General features: G+C 43.6%; 1 protein-coding gene across 5 annotated transcripts in view; it reads right to left on the bottom strand.

Moving 5' to 3' along the window:
• Positions 1–22,892, bottom strand: part of MLPH (melanophilin) — an 89,577-nt gene continuing 66,685 nt past the window's right edge. For 3 of the 5 annotated variants that reach the window (XM_029068246.2, XM_029068249.2, XM_029068247.1), the window contains 8 exons: positions 19,114–19,197; positions 14,613–14,801; positions 10,162–10,317; positions 9,243–9,335; positions 7,106–7,183; positions 5,176–5,230; positions 3,113–3,213; positions 1–735 (listed from right to left, as the gene is read on the bottom strand). In XM_029068246.2, coding sequence (XP_028924079.1) covers positions 709–735; positions 3,113–3,213; positions 5,176–5,230; positions 7,106–7,183; positions 9,243–9,335; positions 10,162–10,317; positions 14,613–14,801; positions 19,114–19,197 — 783 coding nt within the window. In that variant the 3' untranslated portion in view covers positions 1–708. The remainder of the gene's footprint in view (positions 736–3,112; positions 3,214–5,175; positions 5,231–7,105; positions 7,184–9,242; positions 9,336–10,161; positions 10,318–14,612; positions 14,802–19,113; positions 19,198–22,892) is intronic. The other 2 variants (XR_003760754.2, XM_029068250.2) reach the window with 2 other exon arrangements.

Genomic DNA, 22,892 nt, shown 5'->3' with positions numbered 1-22,892 from the left:
TGAGTTTAGACTTGTTTTTATTTGTACGACCAATCTGATTTCTCTCAGGACACTCTGTCAAATGGAATCTGTCAATACCTTTAGGGAGGACCAGGAAGGGAGGGTGAGAGGGAACTTGTCTATGAAGTTAGTGATGAGCACCCCCTTATTGTGGACCTTTTGTTTCTCTCTGTGACAGGAGCAGCAGTAGTTTAGGATGTAATAGAGTCTCTTGCTGAGAACATCAGCTGAGCCTCAGTTCTGTGCTCAATAGATAGGGGTTTGTTCAAACAGGCAACATATGGAAGTTTGACTAAAAGACCTTAATAGGACCTCCAAATCCTAATGTCTAGAACATTCTGAGGGAAAATAATGTCCCTATAACAAAAGGAAGGTTAGGAGATGTGATGAGTTGAGGAATAACGAGAAGCTCTTTAACTAGCAAGAATATCAGCACTTAGAGCAGTGCTTGGCACATGGTAAGCATTTAACAAATACTATCATTATTATTAGCATTTTCTTGGCAACTATAAGGAGGGTGATCCATTGAGACAGAGATTCCCCAAGTGAAATATCCCTGGATGATCCTTGTTGATATTTCCAGTGAGAGGTGCAAAAGAAATTAGCAGAAAGTGAGGAAATTGACAGTGGAGTTGGTGGTGGTGGAAATGCAGGCGAGCAAATTTTATTGGATTTCTTCTACCACTAGTGAGGGGGTCATCTTTTTCTTTAGGATCGATGTGTCATCACAGGTTTCTAAAAAGCACAAAACATAAAGAATGGCACAAAATAATGTAGATTTAAAGCACAACTCCTACGCATCAGAGTTGCTGACTAGAAGGACTGAGATTTGTACTCCATAATGTCATTACTCATGGCTCTGGGAAGCAGTGTGACCTAGTGGACTGCTTCCCAGAACCATGAATAATGACATTATGGAGTACAGATCTCAGAACAGGCCTGGAAGTCAGAGGACCTGGGTTCTAATCATGGCTCTGCCTCCTGACTGTTATATGACCTTGAGCAAGTTACTTAACTTCTTGGTGCCTCAGTTACCTCATCTGTAAAATCAGGATTAAATCCTCTGCCCTCCAATTTAGACTGTGAGCCCTATGTGGGACAGAGACTGTTCAACCTGATTATCTTGTATCTACCCCAGAATTTACAACACTGCTGGACACATAGTAAGTGCTTAACCACCACTATAAAAAAAGATGTTTGGACCTGGAGAGGGAGCAATTATTGTTTAACAACTCCCTTCCATCCTTCTTCTCTCTGGTCTTGTCTCCTACTCATTTCCCCATACGTCTTCGGCATATCCTCTCACTCCTTCCAAATCTGTAGACTCCATCTCCAACCAGACCCCCGTCCCAATCTGAAGTGACCTTTAGGGAGGAAACTGAAACAGGCAGGTTGATGGCAATGGTGACGTTGAAACAGATGCTGAGCTGAGGAGGAAGTGAGGAGGACTGAATGCAAATTCTCGGCTCCAATGGAGTCACCTCCATATCCCCATTGTGTATTATCCTCTGGACTATAGTAAGTTCATTATGGGCAGGGAATGAGTTTGCTAATTTATCTTGTAGTACACTCTCCCAAGCGCTTAGAAGAGTGCCCTGCACATAGTAAGTGTTCAATAAATACCACTGACTGATCAATTGATCCAAGGACATAATGGGGATCTTCCACTGCATCCCTGCAACCCTGATAAAAATACTCTATAGCTTAAGTCCCTGCATCAAATCCACTGAACACTTGACTTTCCCACTGCAAACTAATACTCCTTAGATTGTGAACCTTGTATGCAACAGGGACTGTGTCTGATCTGAATGAATTGTACTCAGATGCATAGCACATAGAAAATCCTTAACAAATACCATAATTACTATAATTATTATTATTAGGGAATACATCTAGAGCATCACAGAGTTAGAACTGATGACAGTAAATTTATTAGTAACACTATTATTGAAGTTATTATTGTTATGGTATTTTTAAGCACTTATTATGTGTCAATCACTGTTTTAAGCACTGGAGTAGAAATAAGTTATCCAGATAGGACTCAGTCTGTGTTCTACGTGAGGCTCTTACCCACTTTGTTCCCCTAAATGCAAAATGAACAGTTGCATGGAGAAACAGTGTGGCCTAGTGGATAAGCCCAGGCCTGAGAGTCAGAAGGACCTGAGTTCCAATCCTGACTTTGCCTCTTGTCTCCTGTATGAACTTGGGCAAGTCAATTCACTTCTCTGTACCTCAGTTACCTCATCTGTAAAATGGAGATTAAGATTGTGAGATCAGTGTGGGACATGGACTGTGTGCAACCTATCTTGTATCTACCCCGGTGCTTAGTTCAATGTCTGGCACATAGTAAGTCCCTAACAAATACCATAAAAAAATTGCCACATCTATGGTTATATGTCTTTTCAAGATAATGCTTAATGACTCTTAAACCAATTCCTTGGGACAGCTCTTCTCTGTTAATTTGAGAATAACCAGATTTTCTCTGAATTCTTTGATTAACTTCTTCCCCTCTTAACTTGGCTTTCTTTCTTCCCATCAGAGGCAGCAAACTCTCTGGTTGACTCATTACAGATAATCTTTTTTGGCTGGGGGAAAAAAGAGGTCTACAGTGTGAGTCAGCATTGATGGCCTATGGAGCTGATTCAAGACTATGACATCCCCAAATTAGGTTCGAGGGTCTGTTGCAAGCCTGTCAGACTGTTCTGTCTCCTTTCTTCTGGAACCTTCTCCTGGAGCACCAATCCACTTTGCCGGCAGCCTGCCCAGATCTCTGCTTCAGTTGACTTTATTCTTCTCTCTAGCCACAGGGCTCACTCATCCTATTCCTGGCACTCTGCTTCCTGTTAGTCACTGAACCAGTTGTAAATGAAATATACCAAAGCACAAAATCCTTAGCCTTTCTGGGTCTGTTTATGTCTTGATGTACTGAAGGCATTTTCCTCCATTAACATTTAAGGTTCTTTCAAGCTTGATCTCATTTTTTCTCTTTGACCTTCGGATCTTACCTATTTTAGCACCTGTTTGGCCCTTTATTTATCTGAGCTCAATATTTTTCATAGAGTTGAGAAAAAAAGAAATTCCCCAAAGAATCCAATTAGATGAAAAATTTTACCGCAAAGATGAGATCCATCTTCCGTTTTTTTCCATTGGGATTTCTTTGGGTCAAGGATCCTCGGTAAGCCGATTTCCGATCAAAAGAATCAGCGCTGCTTCCTTTAGGGAAAACAAAAAGAAAATTTAGTCATTCTGGGAGACCAACAGTTTTGCTGATCAATCACTGACTTGACGCAGCAGTTTGCAGAAGCAGTGTGGCCTGGTGGAATGCACCCAGACCTGGGAGTCAGAGAACCTTTTTTAGTGATATTTGTTAAGTATTTTCTAGGTGCCAGGTACTGTCCTAAGTCCTGGGGTAGATACAGGCTAATCAGGTTGGACATTATCCATGTCCCAAATTGGGCTCACAGTCTTAATCCTCATTTTACAGATGAGGTAACTGGGCACGGAGAAGTTAAGTGACTTGCCCAAGGTCATTCAGCAGATAGTGGCAGAGCCGGAATTAAAACACAGGCCTTTCTTACCCCTAAGCCTGTTTCACTATTCACTAGGTCATGATGCTTCTCACTTCTCCCACTTGTCTGCTGTGTGACCTCAGCTTCCTTGTGCCTCAGTTTCCTCATCTGTGAAATAAGGATAGAATATCAGATCTTCCCTCTACTTTGACTGTGAGTCCCATGTAGGGATAGTGTCCAACCTGTTTATCTTGAATCTATGCCACCACTTAGTACAGTGCTGGGACATAGTGAGCACTTAATAAAAACCACCATAGTTCTTATTGTTCAGAGTTCTGTATTAGATGATTGGCACAATGTTCGGTACACAGTAAGCACTCAATAAATACCACTGATGGACTGGAAAGGGAGGAAAGGAATGCTTTGAATTAGAGAAGCAGTGTGGTCTAGTGGAAAGAGCACAGGCATAGGAATCAGAAGGACCTGAGTTCTGTTCCCGACTCTGCCACTTGTCGCTAAGTGACCTTAGGCAAGTCACTTCACTTTTCTGGGGCCCAGTGACTTTATCTTTAAAACAGGGATTAAGACTGTGAGCCCCATGTATTTACCTTGTATCTACCCCAGCACTTAGTACACTGCTTGGCACCCAGAGGGTGCTTAGCAAATACTGAAATTATTATCATTATTATTATTATTATTACAGCTCTCTCTCTTTTAACTCAGTAAAACCGTCAATTAATGGCCACCCTTTCCCTCTTCTCAAGGATAGTGACTGTACAATTTTCTCAGGCTCCAAAGTGCTTGGCATAGTGTTTTGTACATAGAAGGTGCTGAATCAATATGGCAACAGAGACAATCCCTGCCCAATGATGAGCTTACAGTCTAATCGGGGAAGACAGACGGACAAAAACAAGACAACATAATCAAGATAAATAGAATCAAGGGGATGTACACCTCATTAACAAAATAAATAGGGTAGTAAAAATACAAATAAGCACAGTGCTGAGGAGAGGGGGAGGAGCAGAGGGAAAGGGGGCTTAGCTGAGGGGAAGGGGGAGGGAGCGGAGGGGGAGCAGAAGGAAAAGGGGAAGTTCAGTCTGGGAAGGCCTCTTGGAGGAGGTGAGCTCTCAGTAGAGCTTTGAAGAGGAGAAAAGAGTTAGTTTGGCAGAGGTGAGGAGGGAGGGCATTCAAGGACAGCAGTAGGACAGGGGCCAGAGGTCGGCGGCGGGATAGGCATGAACGGGGGACGGTGAGGAGGTAAGCAGCAGAGGAGCGGAGTGTGCGGGGTGGGCAGTAGAAAGAGAGAAGGGAGAAAGGTAGGAGGGGAAAGGTGATGGAGAGCCTTGAAGACCAGAATGAAAAGTTTTTGTTTCGTGCAGAGGTTGATGGGCAAACACTTGTCTGCTGCGTGGCCTTGGGCAAGTCACTTAACTTCTCTGGGCCTCAGTTCCCTCATTTGCAAAATAGGGATTTAATATCTGTTCTTCCTCCTACTTAAATTGTGAGCCCCATGTGGGTCCTGATCATCTTGTATCTACCTCAGGGCTTAGTTCAGTGTTTGACACTTAATAGGAGCTTAACAAATGCCATAATTATTATTTATTTTTACTTTACTGAATATCTGCCTCCCGTTTCCCACAAGAAAACTAAGCACAAAGCCTCTCACCGTGGATTTTAAGGGATGTGTTGAACTTCCTTCCTAGATGTGGCACAGACAATGCCTAAAAGAAAAAGATGGTTGTTTGATTCCCAGTATCCCGAGGTTTGTGAAAATCATCATTCTGACTATACTCCTTTTGGTCAAAGTTAAGATCTTATGAGTTTGTGAACAAAGACTTAGGGTTTCTAAGGCTTTTCTAAGGTCACCAGTGATGTTCTTCAGCCAAAATTTAGTGTATTTGCCTCTATTTTCACTTTCTGAGCTTCTTCACAGGCTTTAATACTGACAGCCCACCCCTTCTCCTTGAACTCTTTCTGGACAGTGTTCTGGATTCTGGAATCCTTTCTTTGTTCTTTGCCTTTTCTCCTTCCCCCTTCCCTATCTCCTTTACTAGCTCCTCTTTTTCTCATTGCCTGTTGACTGGGTACTTCCCTCTCCTTCCTCCCCAGCACTTCCGCATATCTCCTTAAACTCTGCTGCTTCCCTCTACCTACAATTTATGTTAGTGGTTGTCTTCCCCAGGAGGCTGTAAACTCCTTGAGGACAGGAATCATGCCTATTTAACATATTCTCCCAAGTGCTTAATACAATGCTCATCTCACAGTGAGTGCACAATAAACACCACTGATTAATTGGCTTTCTTCTCAGGACCCTCAGCTGGAACCTCAAAATTGAGGATTTTGAATAAATCTTGTCCTTCCTTAGATTCAGTCCTAAGTCCTCCTATAGGCTCCTCCAAGTCCTTCCTCTAGTCCATAGTCCTTCCTCTAGACTGTAAGCTCTTCATGGAATGTCTGTTTATTGCTATGTTGTGCTTCCCCAAGTACAGTGCTCTGCCCACAGTAAGTGCTCAGTAAATACAACTGAATGAAAATATGATGGAATGAATTCAGAGGTCCAATAGGACTGTAGGATCTATATGATACAACCAGGTTAAAGATGGTTTCTCCCTTTCTGTGGTGTGTGGATAGCTAGCTAGTCCAAGGCAGCTGTCTCTCGGACCCCCTGGGAATGGTGGAACAGCATGGCACAGTGGCTAGACCATGGGCCTGGGAATCAGAAGGTCACGGGTTTTAAACCCGGCTCTGCCATTTTTCTGTTGTGTGACCTTAGGAAAGTCACTTAACTTCTCTGTGCCTCAGTTACCTCATCTGTAAAATGGGTATTGAGACTGTGAGTCCCATGTGGGACAGGGACTGTGTTCAACCTGACTTTTTTGTATCCACCCCAGAGCTTAGTACAGTGCCTGGTACATAGTAAGTGCTTAAGAAATACCATAATAATAATTATTGTTAATATTATTATTAATGGTGAAGCAGTTCCCCACCAAAAAGCTGGTTTTCAGCACAGAGGTGGCAATTACACTTACCAGTAGCCTTGGTGGCAGCAGTAAGCACTTGATAAAGTACAGTTGAAGTACAAGCCACGTTCTCTGCCCACCCCTAACCACACAATACTTATGGACAGGTATTTCAATTATATATTACAAATTACTTATTTATATTATTGTCTGTCTCCCCATCTAGACTGTAAGCTCTTTCTTGACAGGGAATATGGTCACCAATTCTGTTAAGTTGTACTCCTCCAAGTGCTTAGTATAGTGCTCTGCACATAGTAAACACTCAACAGATAGCATTGACTGATTGAGAGACAGACATAAAGATAGTTACAAATGTTTGGGAAGAGGCATGAGGGCACACATTGTGAAGATGAGGCATTATTCCACCCCACTATTCCCTTACTAATTCTGAAGTGGTTGGGTGTGGCTTTTCCAATTTTCCTTCTCCAGTTCATCCTTATTTTTACTTCCAGAATCATTCCATCAAATGCAAACATTTTCAACCAAGAGATCATGGAACTGTAATGCACCTGGAGGTCTTTTTACCAAAATCCTTTTGCTCTTTCCAGCTCCTCATTTGGGTGGGCTGTGACTTACCTTGCTCTCAGTTGAAGGCTCTAAGGTTGGATCCTGAGAACTGCAGTCGGAATTCCCGGCTGTTTGGAAGGGAAATATCTTGAGGACAAAAAAAAAAAGAAAAAGAAACATCTGTATGAATAGCATTGGTTAAAATGTTAGGAAAGTAGTATGGCCTAGTGGAAAGAGCACGGGGCCTGGAAGCCAAAGGACCTGGGTTCTAATCCCACCTCTGCCACCTACCTGCTGTGTGACATTGGGCAAATCACTTAACTTGTCTAGACCTTAGTTCCTTCAAGTGCAAAATATTAATTGAATACTTGTTCTCCCTCCTACTTAGACTGTGAGCCCCATGTGGGACCTGATGATCTTGTTTGTACTCTAGAGCTTTGATCAGTGCTTGACATTAAGTAAGCGCTTAACAAATACCATTATTAACATTATTATTATGCAATTCCAGGTAGAGGTGCCAGGAGAATTCAGATTGAGCTTCCAAAGTAGACCTGAATTCTTCTCTCACACAAGCTAAGAAATTCAACAGTTTTGCCTGGACTTACTTCAAAATGCAGCATTAAAGTGGACTTTCTGCCTTCAGATCCCCTTATTACTAATAGTCCAGAGTGGTGAGAATGGAGTGCTGTTCTATGTTCTCCTAGTTCCACCACTGGTTAGGTGTGTGACCTTGGACAAGTCATTTTAGGTGTCTGAGCCTCAGTATTTCCATCTGCAGAATGGGGCTAACACTATCTTCCCCTCCCAACCTTCCCCATAGGGAGGGGTTAGTAATGACAGATGATTGTGTCAAAGATGCTGTGACTAGGGCCGTTCTTTCTCACATGAGGGTTGTTGAGCTGCTGGCTTGGAAGGGAACGCTGTCTTTTATTCTCTTTTGCTCTTCAGATTAAACCCTGCAGCAGGTGGGAAATAGGTCTATCTGATTGAACTGTAGAAACCCACATTCCCTACCATATTTGGGGTAATCATATTTCATAAAAAAAACATTCGGCATTCAGTAGCAACTCAGATCTGATTTTACCTCTCAATTCCCATATGTTTTGTTATGAGTCAAACTCTAAAGTCATTTAGTACATATTTGTTTACTTCAGTGCCAGGATTCTCTTTCTATAAGACAAGTATTATAAGAGGCAAACGGGGTTATGAGATGGATACAGCTATATAAGACCACATATTTCTTCAAATATGGCAGAATGATGGCAACATCTGCAGTGTAGTTAGATGTTCATTCTCCTTAGGAAGAGGGGTTCACCTTTGTTTCCACACAAACTAAAATCACTTGATTAGAACAGTAGAAGTACAGTACCTTGAACATGGCATTAAGTTGAGCCTCCAAATACCATAAACTTTCTACTTCAATCTACTGGATGAGTTTCCTGGGTGATGATAATACTAGTAATATAGTACTTGCTGAGCACTTACTCCACTCTAAGGATCACACCTGGAGAGTTTCCAGTACTCTGACAATCTCAGCTATGGGAGGGAGAGTCAAGCAAAGGCATACCCATTCCATTCCTAGCTTGGGCAGTAACTAGTGAGGGGAAGGCAATCTGCTACAAGTCAAAATTTACCTGTGCTGGGCAGCAGCAGCATGGGAGAGAGTCGAGGGAGAAGACTCAAGTTTACTGAGCAGAAGAAGGTGATGGTAAGCCACTTCTGCATTTTTACTAAGAAAACTCTACTAGAATGATTGCAGATGGAGATGGGATATCCTGAGAGAGATGTATCCATAGAATCACTATGGGTTGTAAACGACTGGATAGCGTAAGACAAGACAAGCCCTTACTATGTTCCAGGTACTCTTCTAAGTGCTGGAGTAGATACAAGTTAATCAGGTTGGACCCAGGCCCTGTCCCACACGGGGCTCACTGTCTAAATAAGAAGGAGTAGGACTGAATCCCCATTTCACAAGTGAGGAAACTGAGGCATATATAAGTTAAGTGACTTGCCCAGTGTCACCTAGGAAGCAAGTGGTGGAGGTATTAGGAATCAGAGGCCCATGCTCTTTCAATCAGGCTATGCTGCTTCATAAAAAGCTAATCTAGGATCCCCGTGAACCTGTGAGACGGTGGCATTTCTTGGCAAAATAGGCAGGACTAGATGCCAGTACTTGCTCTTAGCAGAGGCCCCTCCCAACCCTCACCTGGAGGCTGGATTCCTTCCTGGCTTTCCCCTGTGCTTTCACATTGAGTCCGGCGGCACTCAGCGCTGCAATTCGAGATTCTATATCTGAAACCTAAAAGCAAAACAGTCAAGCCACCTACTTAGCTTGTTATACTTCATTCAACTGTATTTGAGTGCTTACGTTGTGCAGAGCACTGTATTGAGCTTTTGGGAGAGTACACTATAACAATAGGCAGATACAGTCCCTGCCCACAACAAGCTTACAGTCTAGCTGGAGAGACAGACATCATCTATAGGTAAATTATAGATATGTACATAAGTGCTGTGGAGCTGGGAGGGGTATGAATAATGGGAGCAAGTCAGGACGATGAAGAAGGATTCTAATCCTTGCTTCACCTCATGTCTGCTGTGTGACCTTGGGCAAGTCACTTAACTTCTCTACGCCTCAGTTACCTCATCTGTAAAATGGGGATAAGAGTGTGAGCCCCATGTGGGACAGGGATTGTGTCTGACCTGATTAACTTGCATTTACCCACCTGCTTTGAACAGTGCTTGGCACATAGTAAGTGCTTTACAGATACCATAATTATTAATGTCAAATGCACATTAGTCAGTGCTGAGCTTGTCATTTTAAGGGAGAGGTCTGCCACATGGCTCACACTTAAGATTGAGGGGTTGGCTTTGTCTATGGAAGGAAATCTTTCATTTGCATTCCCTGCTATTGCAAAGGGATTGCCTCCATCTTAGAGGCATGGCCTGTGCTTTAGACCTTTTCTGACCCTATGACAAGGGTCAAACAAGGAGAAAAGGACACCATAGATTATGTATCACTTGGAGAGAGTACAATTAATTCACTTTCCTATACTGCATCTGTCACCTGGATTAAAGTGGGGTGGATTGAAAGAGCAATTTCAATGTGCCTCTTTGGGGGCTTTTACCTCACTCTCTGTATTCTGAACCTCAACTGCAGCCAGAGCCACTTTGTCCTCCAGTTCCGAGAGCACAGAATCAGGGGTCCCACGGGGTTGGGAAGGATCCTTAAAGCACTGGAGACTTTTCTCCAGTCCATAAACTTGGCCAGGAGCTCTGCACACCTGAAAAAAAGAAAGACTGCACCTGCAAGGGGTGTAGGCAAGCTGGGGGCAGAGGTGGGTGGGAGGTGTCAGTCAAATCATGTGTTAGCTTTTGTGGGCCAGAGTCATAGTCATGAATTATCCTCAGCATTTAGGGCAGTGACCCACAGACTACAGCTTTTTTGGTTATTGATAACTAAGAGCTTGGAGAACATCCAGAAAGGGAAGAAAATATAATGTTAACTCTGCCCTCAGGATGCTGAGTCTAATAGGGAAGACAAGTGGACACTTTGACAGATAGTATCCTACTACACTATGCTGTGCTACTTATGCTATCTCAACACAGAGGAACTGGTTGGTCGTATGAGGAAACTGACAGCAGGAGGATAACCAAACAATCTCTGCATGGTGAACTGAAACTGGGAAACTGTAAGCAGAGGAGAAGAAATATTTTAAGGATTCAGTAAAATGTTCAATAGTATTTATTGAGCGCTTACTATTTGCAGAGCACTGTACTAAGCTCTTGGAATGAACAAGTCGGCAACAGATAGAGACAGTCCCTGCCGTTTGATGGGCTTACAGTCTAATCGGGGGAGATGGACAGACAAGAACAATGGCAATAAATAGAGTCGAGGGGAAGAACATCTCGTAAAAACAATGGAAACTAAATAGAATCAAGGCAATGTACAATTCATGAACAAAATAAATAGGGTAATGGAAATATATACAGTTGAGTGGACGAGTACAGTGCTGAGGGGATGGGAAGGGAGAGGGGGAGGATCAGAGGGAAAGGGGGAAAAGAGGGTTTAGCTGCGGAGAGGTGAAGGGGGGGTGGTAGAGGGAGTAGAGGGAGAAGAGGAGCTCAGTCTGGGAAGGCCTCTTGGAGGAGGTGAGTTTTAAGTAGGGTTTTGAAGAGGGGAAGAGAATCAATTTGGCGGAGGTGAGGAGGGAGGGCGTTCCAGGACCGCGGGAGGACGTGGCCCAGGGGTCGACGGCGGGATAGGCGAGACCGAGGGACGGTGAGGAGGTGGGTGGCGGAGGAGAGAAGCGTGCGGGGTGGGCGGTAGAAAGAGAGAAGGGAGGAGAAGTAGGAAGGGGCAAGGTGATGGAGAGCCTTGAAGCCTAGAGTGAGGAGTTTTTGTTTGGAGCGGAGGTTGATAGGCAACCCCTGGAGGTGTTTAAGAAGGGGAGTGACATGCCCAGATCGTTTCTGCAGGAAGATGAGCCGGGCAGCGGAGTGAAGAATAGACTGGAGCGGGGCGAGAGAGGAGGAAGAAAGGTCAGAGAGAAGGCTGACACAGTAGTCTAGCCGGGATATAACGAGAGCCCGCAGCAGTAAGGTAGCCATTTGGGTGGAGAGGAAAGGGCGGATCTTGGCGATATTGTAAAGGTGAAACCGGCAGGTCTTGGTAATGGATAGGATGTGTGGGGTGAACGAGAGAGACGAGTCAAGGATGACACCGAGATTGCGGGCCTGAGAGACGGGAAGGATGGTCGTGCCATCCACGATGATAGAGAAGTCTGGGAGAGGACCGGGTTTGGGAGGGAAGATGAGGAGCTCAGTCTTGCTCATGTTGAGTTTTAGGTGGCGGGCCGACATCCAGGTGGAGACGTCCTGGAGGTGGGAGGAGATGCGAGCCTGAAGGGAGGGGGAGAGGACAGGGGCGGAGATGTAGATCTGCATGTCATCTGCGTAGAGATGGTAGTCAAAGCCGTGAGAGCGAATGAGTTCACCGAGGGAGTGAGTGTAAATGGAGACAGAAGAGGGCCAAGAACTGACCCTTGAGGAACTCCAACAGTTAAAGGATGGGAGGGGGAGGAGGTGCCAGCGAAGGAGACTGAGAATGACCGGCCAGAGAGGTGAGAGGAGAACCGGGAGAGGACGGAGTCCGTGAAGCCGAGGTGAGATAAGGTATGGAGGAGGAGGGGATGGTTGACAGTGTCAAAGGCAGCAGAGAGGTCAAGGAGGATCAGAATGGAGTAGGAGCCATTGGATTTGGCAAGAAGGAGGTCATGGGTTACCTTAGAGAGAGCAGTCTCAGTAGAGTGGAGGGGACGGAAGCCAGATTGGAGGAAGTCTAGGAGAGAATGGGAGTTGAGGAATTCTAATAATTCTAAAATGTCCCAGATAATACCTGTTTCCTCTCTCTCACTTAGACTACTAGCTCCATTTGAGATGCGGCTGTGTCCAACTTGATTATCTTATATCTGCCCCAGTAGTTAGTACAGTGCTTTGGATGTTGTAAGTGCATAACAGTTATTATTTTTACTGTCATTATTATGCATCTAAGATGAAAACTGGGAGACAGTTGCCCCAGAAGAAGAAAAAAATCTACACATTTCCCATATTCATAAACCAACATTAAATCAGACAGAGCCAAGGGGAGGTATTCAAATACAAGGGATACTGCTGTCCTTTGTATTTTGCAGGCAGATTAGGCACATGGGGGCCTAGAAGAAGAAAGTGAGAAAGGGGCTTGGTTCCTCTGTGGAAAAATAAGTTCCGAAAAAACATATCTTAAAGCAAAACCTTCTTAAAAATGAATGATATTAGCAGGTCTAATTCCATATTAAAACAGCCTATGAGGCGCAATGCAATTCAAAATTCTAAATCCTCCTCAGCTAGAAATGGATCACTCCTGATTTGTGAAAAACAATTTTGGGGGTTCTCCACTGCTAAGGAGACTGAAAATGTAAACTCTTGCCTAGTGCTTCTCTCTCTCTTCCTCTCTCTCTCTTTCTCATCTTGTGGAACCCAAATGCTCAACTTGACTCATTCCCAAAACTCTTCATATATTTTCTTTCTTAATCAGTTATGGCTCTGCAACCGGAGGCCTGGGGAAAAGGACGGATGTGCAGATTAGAAAGCACTCCGATCATGGCACCCTTTGAGGCTGAAGGCCCTTATCAAATGTGCTTGTGTCACAAGACATGGTGGCAATGCGTCTCCAAGCCAAGAGTTCCACAAAGAAGCCATGAGAGGCTTCAAAAAGGAATGACCTTTTAGCTCAATGCTAATGGAACATCTTGGAGAAAAATAACAATGACCAGAGGACCTCCAGATGACAAGAGGTGCTTCCTATTTCTAATTAATCTTGAATCACTTCCCATGCTTGAAGAGCTTCTCCGTAAACCAAATAGGTGGATCTATTGAATGGAGACGATTAAGTTTCTGCACTAGACCTAAGGGAACAGCAACTTTCTGTAAGATTAATTCCTGGACTGGATCCCTGGAACCTGGAAAAACTCAGTCACTTTATAAATCAATCCAATCAAAACTATTTATGAAACATATATTATTGTGTGCAGAGCATTGTACCTAGCATTTGGGAGAACACAGAATTAGTAGATATGATTCCTGCCCTTAAAGAGCTTACAGTCTAGTGGGGGAGAAAATAAAATAAATTACAAATAGTAAAAAATAGAATGTAAATCAATCAATCAGAGATTTATTGAGCACTTACTGTGTGCAGAGTACTCTACTAAGCACTTGGCAAAGTACAACAGAATTGGTAGACACATTCCCTTGCCACAGGAAGCTTACAGTCTACAAGAAGATATAAAGATATATGGACATATGTGCTAGGGGACATGTGAGTGCCAGAGTGTTTAGGTTCTAATTCTGCCTTGGCCACTTGTCTGCTGTGTGACCTTGGGCAAGTCACTTAGTTACTCTGTGGCTCAGTTACCTCATATGTAAAATGGGGATTAAGACTGTGTGACCCTTGTGTGACAGGGACTGAGTCCAACCTAATTTGCTTGTTTCTACCCCAGTGCTTATTTCAGTGCCTGGCACATAGTAAGTACTTAACAAATACCACAATTCTTATTCTTATTATTACTATTAGGTGGTGAAATTAGAAATTAATGGGAAAGCCTCCTGAAGGAGATGTGATTTCTAGAAAGACTTTGAAGAAGTAAAGGGTGAGGGAGTTCCAGGCAGGAGGGAGGTTGTGAACAAGAGGACAGTGGCAGAAGAGACTTTAAGCTCCTTGTGGGCAGAGAACATGTCTACTAACTCTGTTATATTGTGCTCTACCAAGAGCTTAATGCAGTGATCTGAACATAGTATGTGCTTAATAAATATGATAGATGGATTGTTAGACAAGGGCACAGTGAACTGGTTATATTTCAACAGGCAATAAAAACACATCTCTTCCCAAATGTTAGGAGGTTAAGAGTGAGTGGGCTATCATTTTCATTACATTAAAATCCTAGAATTTTATCATGGCAGAGCAGAGGTGACATGGCTGAGAACCAAGGAAGGGAATGTGTCCTTCTCTGACCCGATGTTTAGATTATAAGGGGAAACTCACCTTCGGAGCCCCTCGAGATTGGTTATCACTGGAGAAGCTCAGGCCTGGCTTCTTCCACCTTTCTTTGCCCTCTTCCTCTTCCTCAGAAGAGGCTTCTCTGTCTGGGATGTGGCTTGCGAGCTCTCCGAGTTTTCTCCTCAGAGTCTCCTCTTCCAGGTCCGCCTCAGAATGGGATCCAAGGGCAGGATTCTGGAAATATAGGAAGAGTTGTCATCTAAATCTGCGGTAAAGACCCATTCAGATTTTGTCAGACAGATTACATTTACAGGTCTGGTCCTTTGGAAACCACGACAACAGTCTGAGAGAAATTCTGAATTCGTGCTCACAGAAACAGCTGGTAGTTCTCTGATAAAATCCCTAAGACCACCCACTGCTTCCATTTCATTTTAGTGACAGAAATGCCTTTTTCAGGCATGGGGAACACCCACAATTGCCAAATCAAGATCAGTCTAGGGGACATGGACAGACAATCCCTCACTATTACCTCAGCAACGTAAGAAGGAAGTCCCAAATGCAAGCACTATTGTCTCTGAATTTTGACAAAACTGAGTGCTCAAATAGACCCAAAACACCAATGGAGAGTGCAGTGATCTTTCAGACAATTCAAAATTTCTCAGGTGGCCACTAACCATAATATGCAGAGCGAACTGTCCCACTACTGGAAATTAACAGAAAAACTCAATTAAGAGAAAAACCTTCATAAGGACCTGAGTGTCTGGATTGTATTCCCAGGACCTAAAATTGTTCATGTTCTTTGTAACATTATGTATCATAGGTGAAAGATTGTGGTAAATAATATGCTAGCTTCAACGTGGCTGTCCTTGCCAGAAGAAATTCTCTACCTATTCTACAATAAAATAATCTGTAAACTCTTTGAGGGCTGGGACAGTGGTCACCAACTCTAACATCTCGCACTCTCCTAAATGCTTAGTATAGTGCTCTGCACATAATAAGTACTCAAAAAATATCCTTGATTGTTAGGTGACTTTTAAAAGGGCTGACTCACAGAAGTACTCCTAAATCTTATATTTTGGTGCAGCAAAGACTTAGCAATAATTTCCTTCATTTCGTCACTTAGCTGTGTGAACTTTGGGCATTTGATATGTGTCCCATCCTCAACACCCAGCATATTTGTACATATCTATAAATTATATATCATAAGTTGTTTACATTAATGTCTGTCACCAACTCTAGACTGTAAGCTCATTGTGGGAAGGGAACATGACTGCCACCTCTGTTGTTTTGTAAACTCCCAAGCACTTAGTACAGTGCTCTACACATGGTAAGCACCCAATAAATATCACTGATGATGATGGGTGGGTTGTGGGTTTTATACATTTTCTTAGACTGCAATATTTAGATGTTTTTCTTTTTATATAATGGAAAAATAATCCTCCTCTTCCCAACCTTCTCTCCCAACAATCTCTGTGACCTCCTCCCCATCCCCCCAAACTAATAATACCCAGTGTCCGCCCTGGGGCATTATTATGGGTAATATCTAAATCTTCAGGGCTAATGGTGCTCTGTGGACAAGCTAGATGAGTCAGTGCCATATGGCTTCTCATTTCTGTTTCATTTGGGGGACTCACTTATCTTTGTTACCCAAGGAATGATCATGTGGGAGTGAGAAACATTCTTCTCACTTAGAGTTATACTCGCAATCACTGTCACCTCAAAATGGTCACTGATTGCTGTTTCCTGGCCTTCTCCCCTCCACAACACCATAAAGCCTCAAACCCAGAGCTGCTCTGATAAGCGGGTTATTTTCTATCTTAACATAGTTATGGGAAAATGCTTCTGAGGCACCGGGCCATGGGATCACAAAAGTGTTAATTACAGAACTGATCGACAAAGCAGTGATGCTTTTTCCTTAGATTTAATATCCCTGTTGAAGCATGGTGCAGAGAATGGGTTGAGATGGGAACCGCTGACGTCTCTGCTGTTGCCAAGAGATGCTCAGTACTTTATTGGCCCTACTATCAACTCAGTTCTTTCTCTCTCCAGAAATGATACTGACACCCAGCTGTCTTAAACACGATGATGTCTCTGAAATCAATCAGGTGGTGGTATTTATTGAGCGCTTACTGTGCGCAGGGCTCCCTACTAAGCATTTGGGAGAGTACGATACAATAGATTTGTTAAACATGCTCCCTGCCCACAATGTGCTTATAGTCTAGAGGGAATGGGCTTGGTCTCTCCTAGCAAATATTTGGAGGACTTTAGAAAGCTTGAGCAAACTAAGTGATTAGGATTGGGTTTGGAAAACCTGGAACAATCTCTAGCAATTCTGACTTCCATCTCCAAAAGAGAATATCCTAGTTGTCAAAACTTAATGTCACGTCAATTATACGGTGGCAATTCTATTTACTTGGAAGCTTTCCTGAGCAAAGCTTGTTATTCATCCCATACCCAATCCCACAGCACTTATGAGCATACATTTAAATTATATACTATAAATTACTAAGTCACATTTACTAAGTCGGTGTCCCTTCCAGACTGCAACCTCATTATGGGCAGGGAATGTTTGTTATACTGTTATATTGTAATAATAATGTTGGTATTTGTTAAGTGCTTACTATGTGCAGAGCACTGTTCTAAGTGCTGGGGTAGATACAGGGTAAAGCTTGGGATAGATACTGCTTGGGATAGATACTTGTCCCATGTGAGGCTCACAGTCTTCATCCCCATTTTACAGATGAGGTAACTGAGGCACAGAGAAGTTAAGTGACTTGCCCACAGTCACACAGCTGACAAGCGGCATAGCTGGGATACGAACCCATGACCTCTGACTCCCAAGCCCGAGCTCTTTCCACTGAGCCACGCTGCTCCCCCAAGCACTTAGTACAGTGCTCTGCACATAGTAAGTGCTCAATAAATACCAATGATTGATTAACTGAGGAGCTCAAAGCATTCTGAATACCAATGAATAAGGGAGGACAGGTATTATCTTTATTTTACAGCTGAAAATATCAAAAGGTTTAGGGATTCCTTCAATGTGTAGGATACTGAGGGACCTCCAGACCTCTGAGTCACAGATCAACAATGACCACCTATTGATCATTCAAGCAATCAATCAATGGTATTTTTTGAGCATTTACTGTGTGCAGTGCACTATATTAAGTGCTTGGGAGAGGGCAATATAACAATATAACCAACATATTCCCTGCCAAAAAAGAGTTTACATTCTAGAGGGGGAGACAGACAATAATATAAATAAATACATTACGGATGTGTACATAAGTGCTGTGGGGCTGGGAAGGGGAATGAATAAAGAGAGCGAGTCAGGGAGATGCAGGAGGGAGTGGAAGAAAAGGCAAAAAGGACTTAGGGACCATCATCCTAGGACCACCATCCTAGATCACTCAGTCTCTCCAGCAACCAAACCATGGTCCCCCTCTAGGTGGAATTGTTAGCTCATTAAGAGCAGGGAACGTTTTGGGTAATTCTGTTGTACTGTATTCTCCCAAGTACTTAGAGCAGTGCTGTGTAGAGAAGCAGCGTAGCTCAGTGGAAAGAGCACAGGCTTGGTAGTCAGAGGTCATGGATTCAAATCCTGCCTCTGCCACTTGTCAGCTCTGTGACAGTGGGCAAGTCACTAAACTTCTCTGTGCCTCAGTTACCTCATCTGTGAAATGGGGATTAAGACTGTGAGCCTCACGTGGGACAGCCTCATTACCCTGTATCTACCCCAACGCTTAGAACAGTTCTCCGCACATAGTAAGTGCTTAACAAATACCAACATTATCATTGAATAGCACTAGATAAATACCACTGATTGAATGTCTCCGGTTTCAGACACGCCTGGCAATGTCTCTCTACTTGCCAGAGAGAGAAGGGCAAAAGCACTCTTTTAGAAATTTCTCTTTTCCCATTTAATCTGTGGCCTTTCCAATGAGCAAAGAGTTCATGTCTTACAGACAATAACTTTCCCGCCCTTCAAAGCCTAACTGAGGCACATCTCCTCCAAGATGCCTTCCCAGACTAGGCACCTCCCCCTTTCCTCTATTTCCACTCCCTTCTATGTTACCTTAACTTGCTTCCTTTGTTCTTCCCTGCTACCAGCCCCACAGCACTTACCTATGTATCTGTAATTCATTTATTTGTATTGACGTGGGTCTCCCCACTCGAGACAGTAAGCTTGTTGTGAGCAGAGAATATGTCTGTTTATTGTTATATTGTACTTTTCCAAGAGCCTTGCACAGTGCTCTTCACACAGTAAGTGCTCAATAAATACGATTGAATGAATGAATAAGTGGATTGGCACCATCTCTGACCTCTCACTTCTCCCACTTCTCTAAATACAAAATCCTGGAAGTTTGGGGTTATTTCCAGTAATATAAATGAGTTACTAAATTCTAAACTTCATTAGTTGACCCTCAAAAATTAGCACAGAGAAGTTCACTGAATAGGCTGAAAATATCCAGACCTAAAAAGAGACTGAATAGGGAAAACTTTCTACTTTCTGTGCCCTTCTCACGGAGTTGCAGTTTGGCTGTGTTACCTCCTGGGAATAAATCCAAATTTTCTCCTCCAAGCGGTTCAGCATATGCTCAACAGTCGACATACGTTTGCTCAATTCAAAGATCTGCAGCAGAGAAAGAGAAAACACAGAAAAAATAGACCCTGCTCCCATCACCTCTGGAATGAGCAGGATGCTGATTCCAGGATCAGCCACCTTCAAAGTGCAGAGGGACAGCAAAGAGAATACCACATTACTAGTATCACCTTCAAATATGGCAAATATGGCTAGACTGTGAGCTCTCTGAGGTCAGGGATTGTACCTACTAACTTGATTGTACTCTCCCAAGTTCTCAGTAAACACTTAATAAATAATACTACTGATTGATTAGTTGATTATGACCCATTGTGGTTTGAGGACTGGTTCAGTTAGGTATCAATTCAGAATCAAGAGTTGAAAGCAATGTCCTTTATTTCCATTAATAACAATGGCGGCATTTGTTAAGCATTTGAGAAGCAGCGTGGCTCAGTGGAAAGAGCGCGGACTTGGGAGTCAGAGGTCATGGGTTCTAATCTCGGCTCCGCCGCTAATCAGCTGTGTGACCTTGGGCAAGTCACTTAACTTCTCTGTGCCTCAGTGACCTCATCTGTCAAATGGGGATTAAGACTGTGAGCCCCACGTGGGACAACCTGATCACCTTGTATCCCCCAGCGCTTAGAACAGTGCTTTGCACATAGTAAGCGCTTAACAAATGCCACAGTTTATTTTAAGCATTTGCTGTGTGCCAAGCATTATACTAAGTGCTGGGGTGGATACAGACAAATTGGTTTGGATGAAATCCCTGTCCCCCATTCATTCATTGATTTAATAGTATTTATTGAGCGCTTACTATGTGCAGAGCACTGTACTAAGTGCTTGGAATGTACAATTCGGCAACAGATAGACACAATCCTTGCCCAGTAATGAGCTCACAGTCTTAACAGGGGAGACAGACAGCAAAGCAAAACAAAACAAGACCACATCATCAAGATAAATAGAATCATGGAGATATACATTAACAAAATAAATAGGGTAATAAATAATATATACAAATATGCCCAGTGCTGAGGGGAGGGGAAGGGGGAAGAGCAGAGACCTGCAGGGAGTGGGGGGAAGGTGAGGGGAGGAGGAGCAGAGGGAAAGGGGGGGCTCAGTCTGGGAAGGCCTCCTGGAGGAGGTGAGCTCTCAGTAGGGTTTCGAAGGGGGAGAGAGCTAGTTTGGCAGATGTGAGGAAGGAGGGCATTCTAGGACAGGGGTAGGACGTGGGCCAGGGCCGATGGCGGGACAGGTGCGAACGGGGGACCGTGAGGAGGTGAGCGGCAGAGAAGCGGAGTGTATGGGGTGGGCAGTAGAAAGAGAGAAGGGAGGTGAGGTAGGAGGGGGCAAGGAGATGGAGAGTTTTGAAGCTAAGAGTGAGGAGTTTTTGTTTCGTGTGAAGACTGATAGGCAACCACTGGAGGTTTTTGAGGAGGGAAGTGACATGCCCAGAGCGTTTCTGTAGGAAGATGATCTGGGCAGCAGAATGAAGAATAGACTGGAGTGGGGAGAGACAGGAGGAAGGGAGATCAGAGAGGAGGCTGACACAATAATCCAGTTGGGATAATATGAGAGCTTGTACCAGCAAGGTAGCAGTTTGGATGGAGAGGAAAGGTCGGATCTTGGCGATATTGTGAAGGTAGTCACAAGTCACAATTAAGCTCACAGTCTTAATCCCCATTTTACAGATGAGGTAACGTGGCCCAGAGAAGTTAAGTGACTTCCCCAAGGTCCCACAGCAAAGTGGCCAAGCTGGGATTAGAATCCAGGTCCTTCTGATTCCCAGATCTGTGCTCTATCCACAAGACCATACTACTCACCAGGCCATGCTACTGAGTAACTGATCAATATATTATACTATTGATTGATTAATCGATTACAACCCTTTGCGATATAAGGACTGCTTCTGGTAGATATCAATTTGGAATCAAGAGTTGGAAGCAACAACCTTTATTTGCATTTCCTACCAGGAGAAGCAGCGTGGCTCAGTGGAAAGAGCACGGGCTTTGGAGTCAGGGCTCATGAGTTCGAATCCCAGCTCTGCCACTTGTCGGCTGTGTGACTGTGGGCAAGTCACTTAACTTCTCCGTGCCTCAGTTCCCTCATCTGTAAAATGGGGATTAAGACTGTGAGCCCCACGTGGGACAACCTGATTCCCCTATGTCTACCCCAGCGCTTAGAACAGTGCTCGGCACATAGTAAGCACTTAACAAATACCAACATTATTATTATTATTATTACCAAGAGGGATCCAATGTGATCACAAGCTGCAAACCCCCGAGAGTCCTGCTTGTGGTTACTTTCTGGTTTATATTTGCTGACACTTGTGTCGGATAAAGTAGCCTCAACACTCTTGTCCACTTTTTGTCCTCTCTCCTATCCTTTTGCCCCACCACCTCCATTTTCCTCCTGATGTAATCAAGTGACTTCCTGCCTTTCTGAATAGAACCAGCAGCTTCCTTTTCCTCCCTTTCACCCTCTCTGTTTTTTAATTTGATTTACTCATTCAATCAGGTGACTCCCTGCCTCCACTCTGCACCCTGCCCTTTCCACCTCCTCTACTAGCCTGGAAAGAGAGATTTATTATTCACTGTAAAGTAATAGCTACATTCTTTGCCCCACAGGCAAATGCATCTGTTTCCCTCTCTAGAGGGTAAATTCATTTTGGGCAGGGAATGAGTCTGCCATCTCTGTTGTATTCTTCCAAGTGCTTAGTATAGTGCTATGCACATAGTAAGTGCTCAATAAATACCATTGATTAATTAAGACATTTTAGGGTAAGGTGTCCATGGTGACAAGGAGTTGGAGTGTACCATGAAGTCATTGTGACTTTTTATGGACAGCGATCCTCCTTCTGGGTGAATTCCCTACAGATACACAGATTTCAAGGTCTCTTAAAATGGTTCAGGAATTCCTTGAAGGTATTTCCTGTTTCTTCTGAAACATGTGTTTCTGGAAGCCTCTCATTTGGTGAACCTATAACAAGCCTACCATGAACTCAGCTATAAAACCACTGAAATGAGTTGGTATCTCCTCATCGCCTCACCCTTAGCAATTCTGAACTCCAAATGGAAAATGTGGTAGAACAGTAGGAAGGGAAAGATCTGGGAAACATGAGGCAGGGTTAAGATGCAAAACAAGGGTTCCTTGGGATCCTTAACATGAGCAGATTACTTGGAGACAGAGAACAAATCAATGTGGATAAGACCAAGGCCTCTACTGGCACACAAGCCAAGGTTTGAATGAATGGTGAGCTCTCCAGGACAGCCCGCCCTGTGCAATGCAGTATTTTTTTTAGAGTATTTGTGAAGCACTTATTAAGTGGCAGGCACTGTACTAAGTGCAGGGATAGATTCAAGCAAATTTGGTTAGACAGTCCCTTTCCCAGATATGGCTCACAATCTTAATCCCCACTGTACAGTGGAGGAAACGAAGGCACAGAAAAATTAAGTGAAAGTGCCACAGATTGGCCTAGTAGAGCACGGGCCTGGGATTCAGAAGGACCTGGGTTCTAAGTCTCTGCCACTTGTCTGCTGTGTGACTTTAGCATGTCACTTAACTTCTTTGTGCCTCAGTTACTTCATCTGTACAATGGAGGTTAAGACTGTGAACCCACTGTGGGACAGGGATTGTGTCCAATTCAATTACCTTGCTTCTACCCTAGTGTTTAATAGAGTATCGGGTACATAACAAGCGCTTATCAAATATCATAATTATTATTATTATTAGGCAAAGTGTCAGAGCCA

This window comes from Ornithorhynchus anatinus, chromosome 7 (genome assembly GCF_004115215.2).
Source record: "Ornithorhynchus anatinus isolate Pmale09 chromosome 7, mOrnAna1.pri.v4, whole genome shotgun sequence".
NCBI classification, from domain to species: Eukaryota; Metazoa; Chordata; class Mammalia; order Monotremata; family Ornithorhynchidae; genus Ornithorhynchus; species Ornithorhynchus anatinus.
Note: the sequence above shows the minus strand (reverse complement) of the source record. Positions and strands in the feature narration are given on the sequence as shown.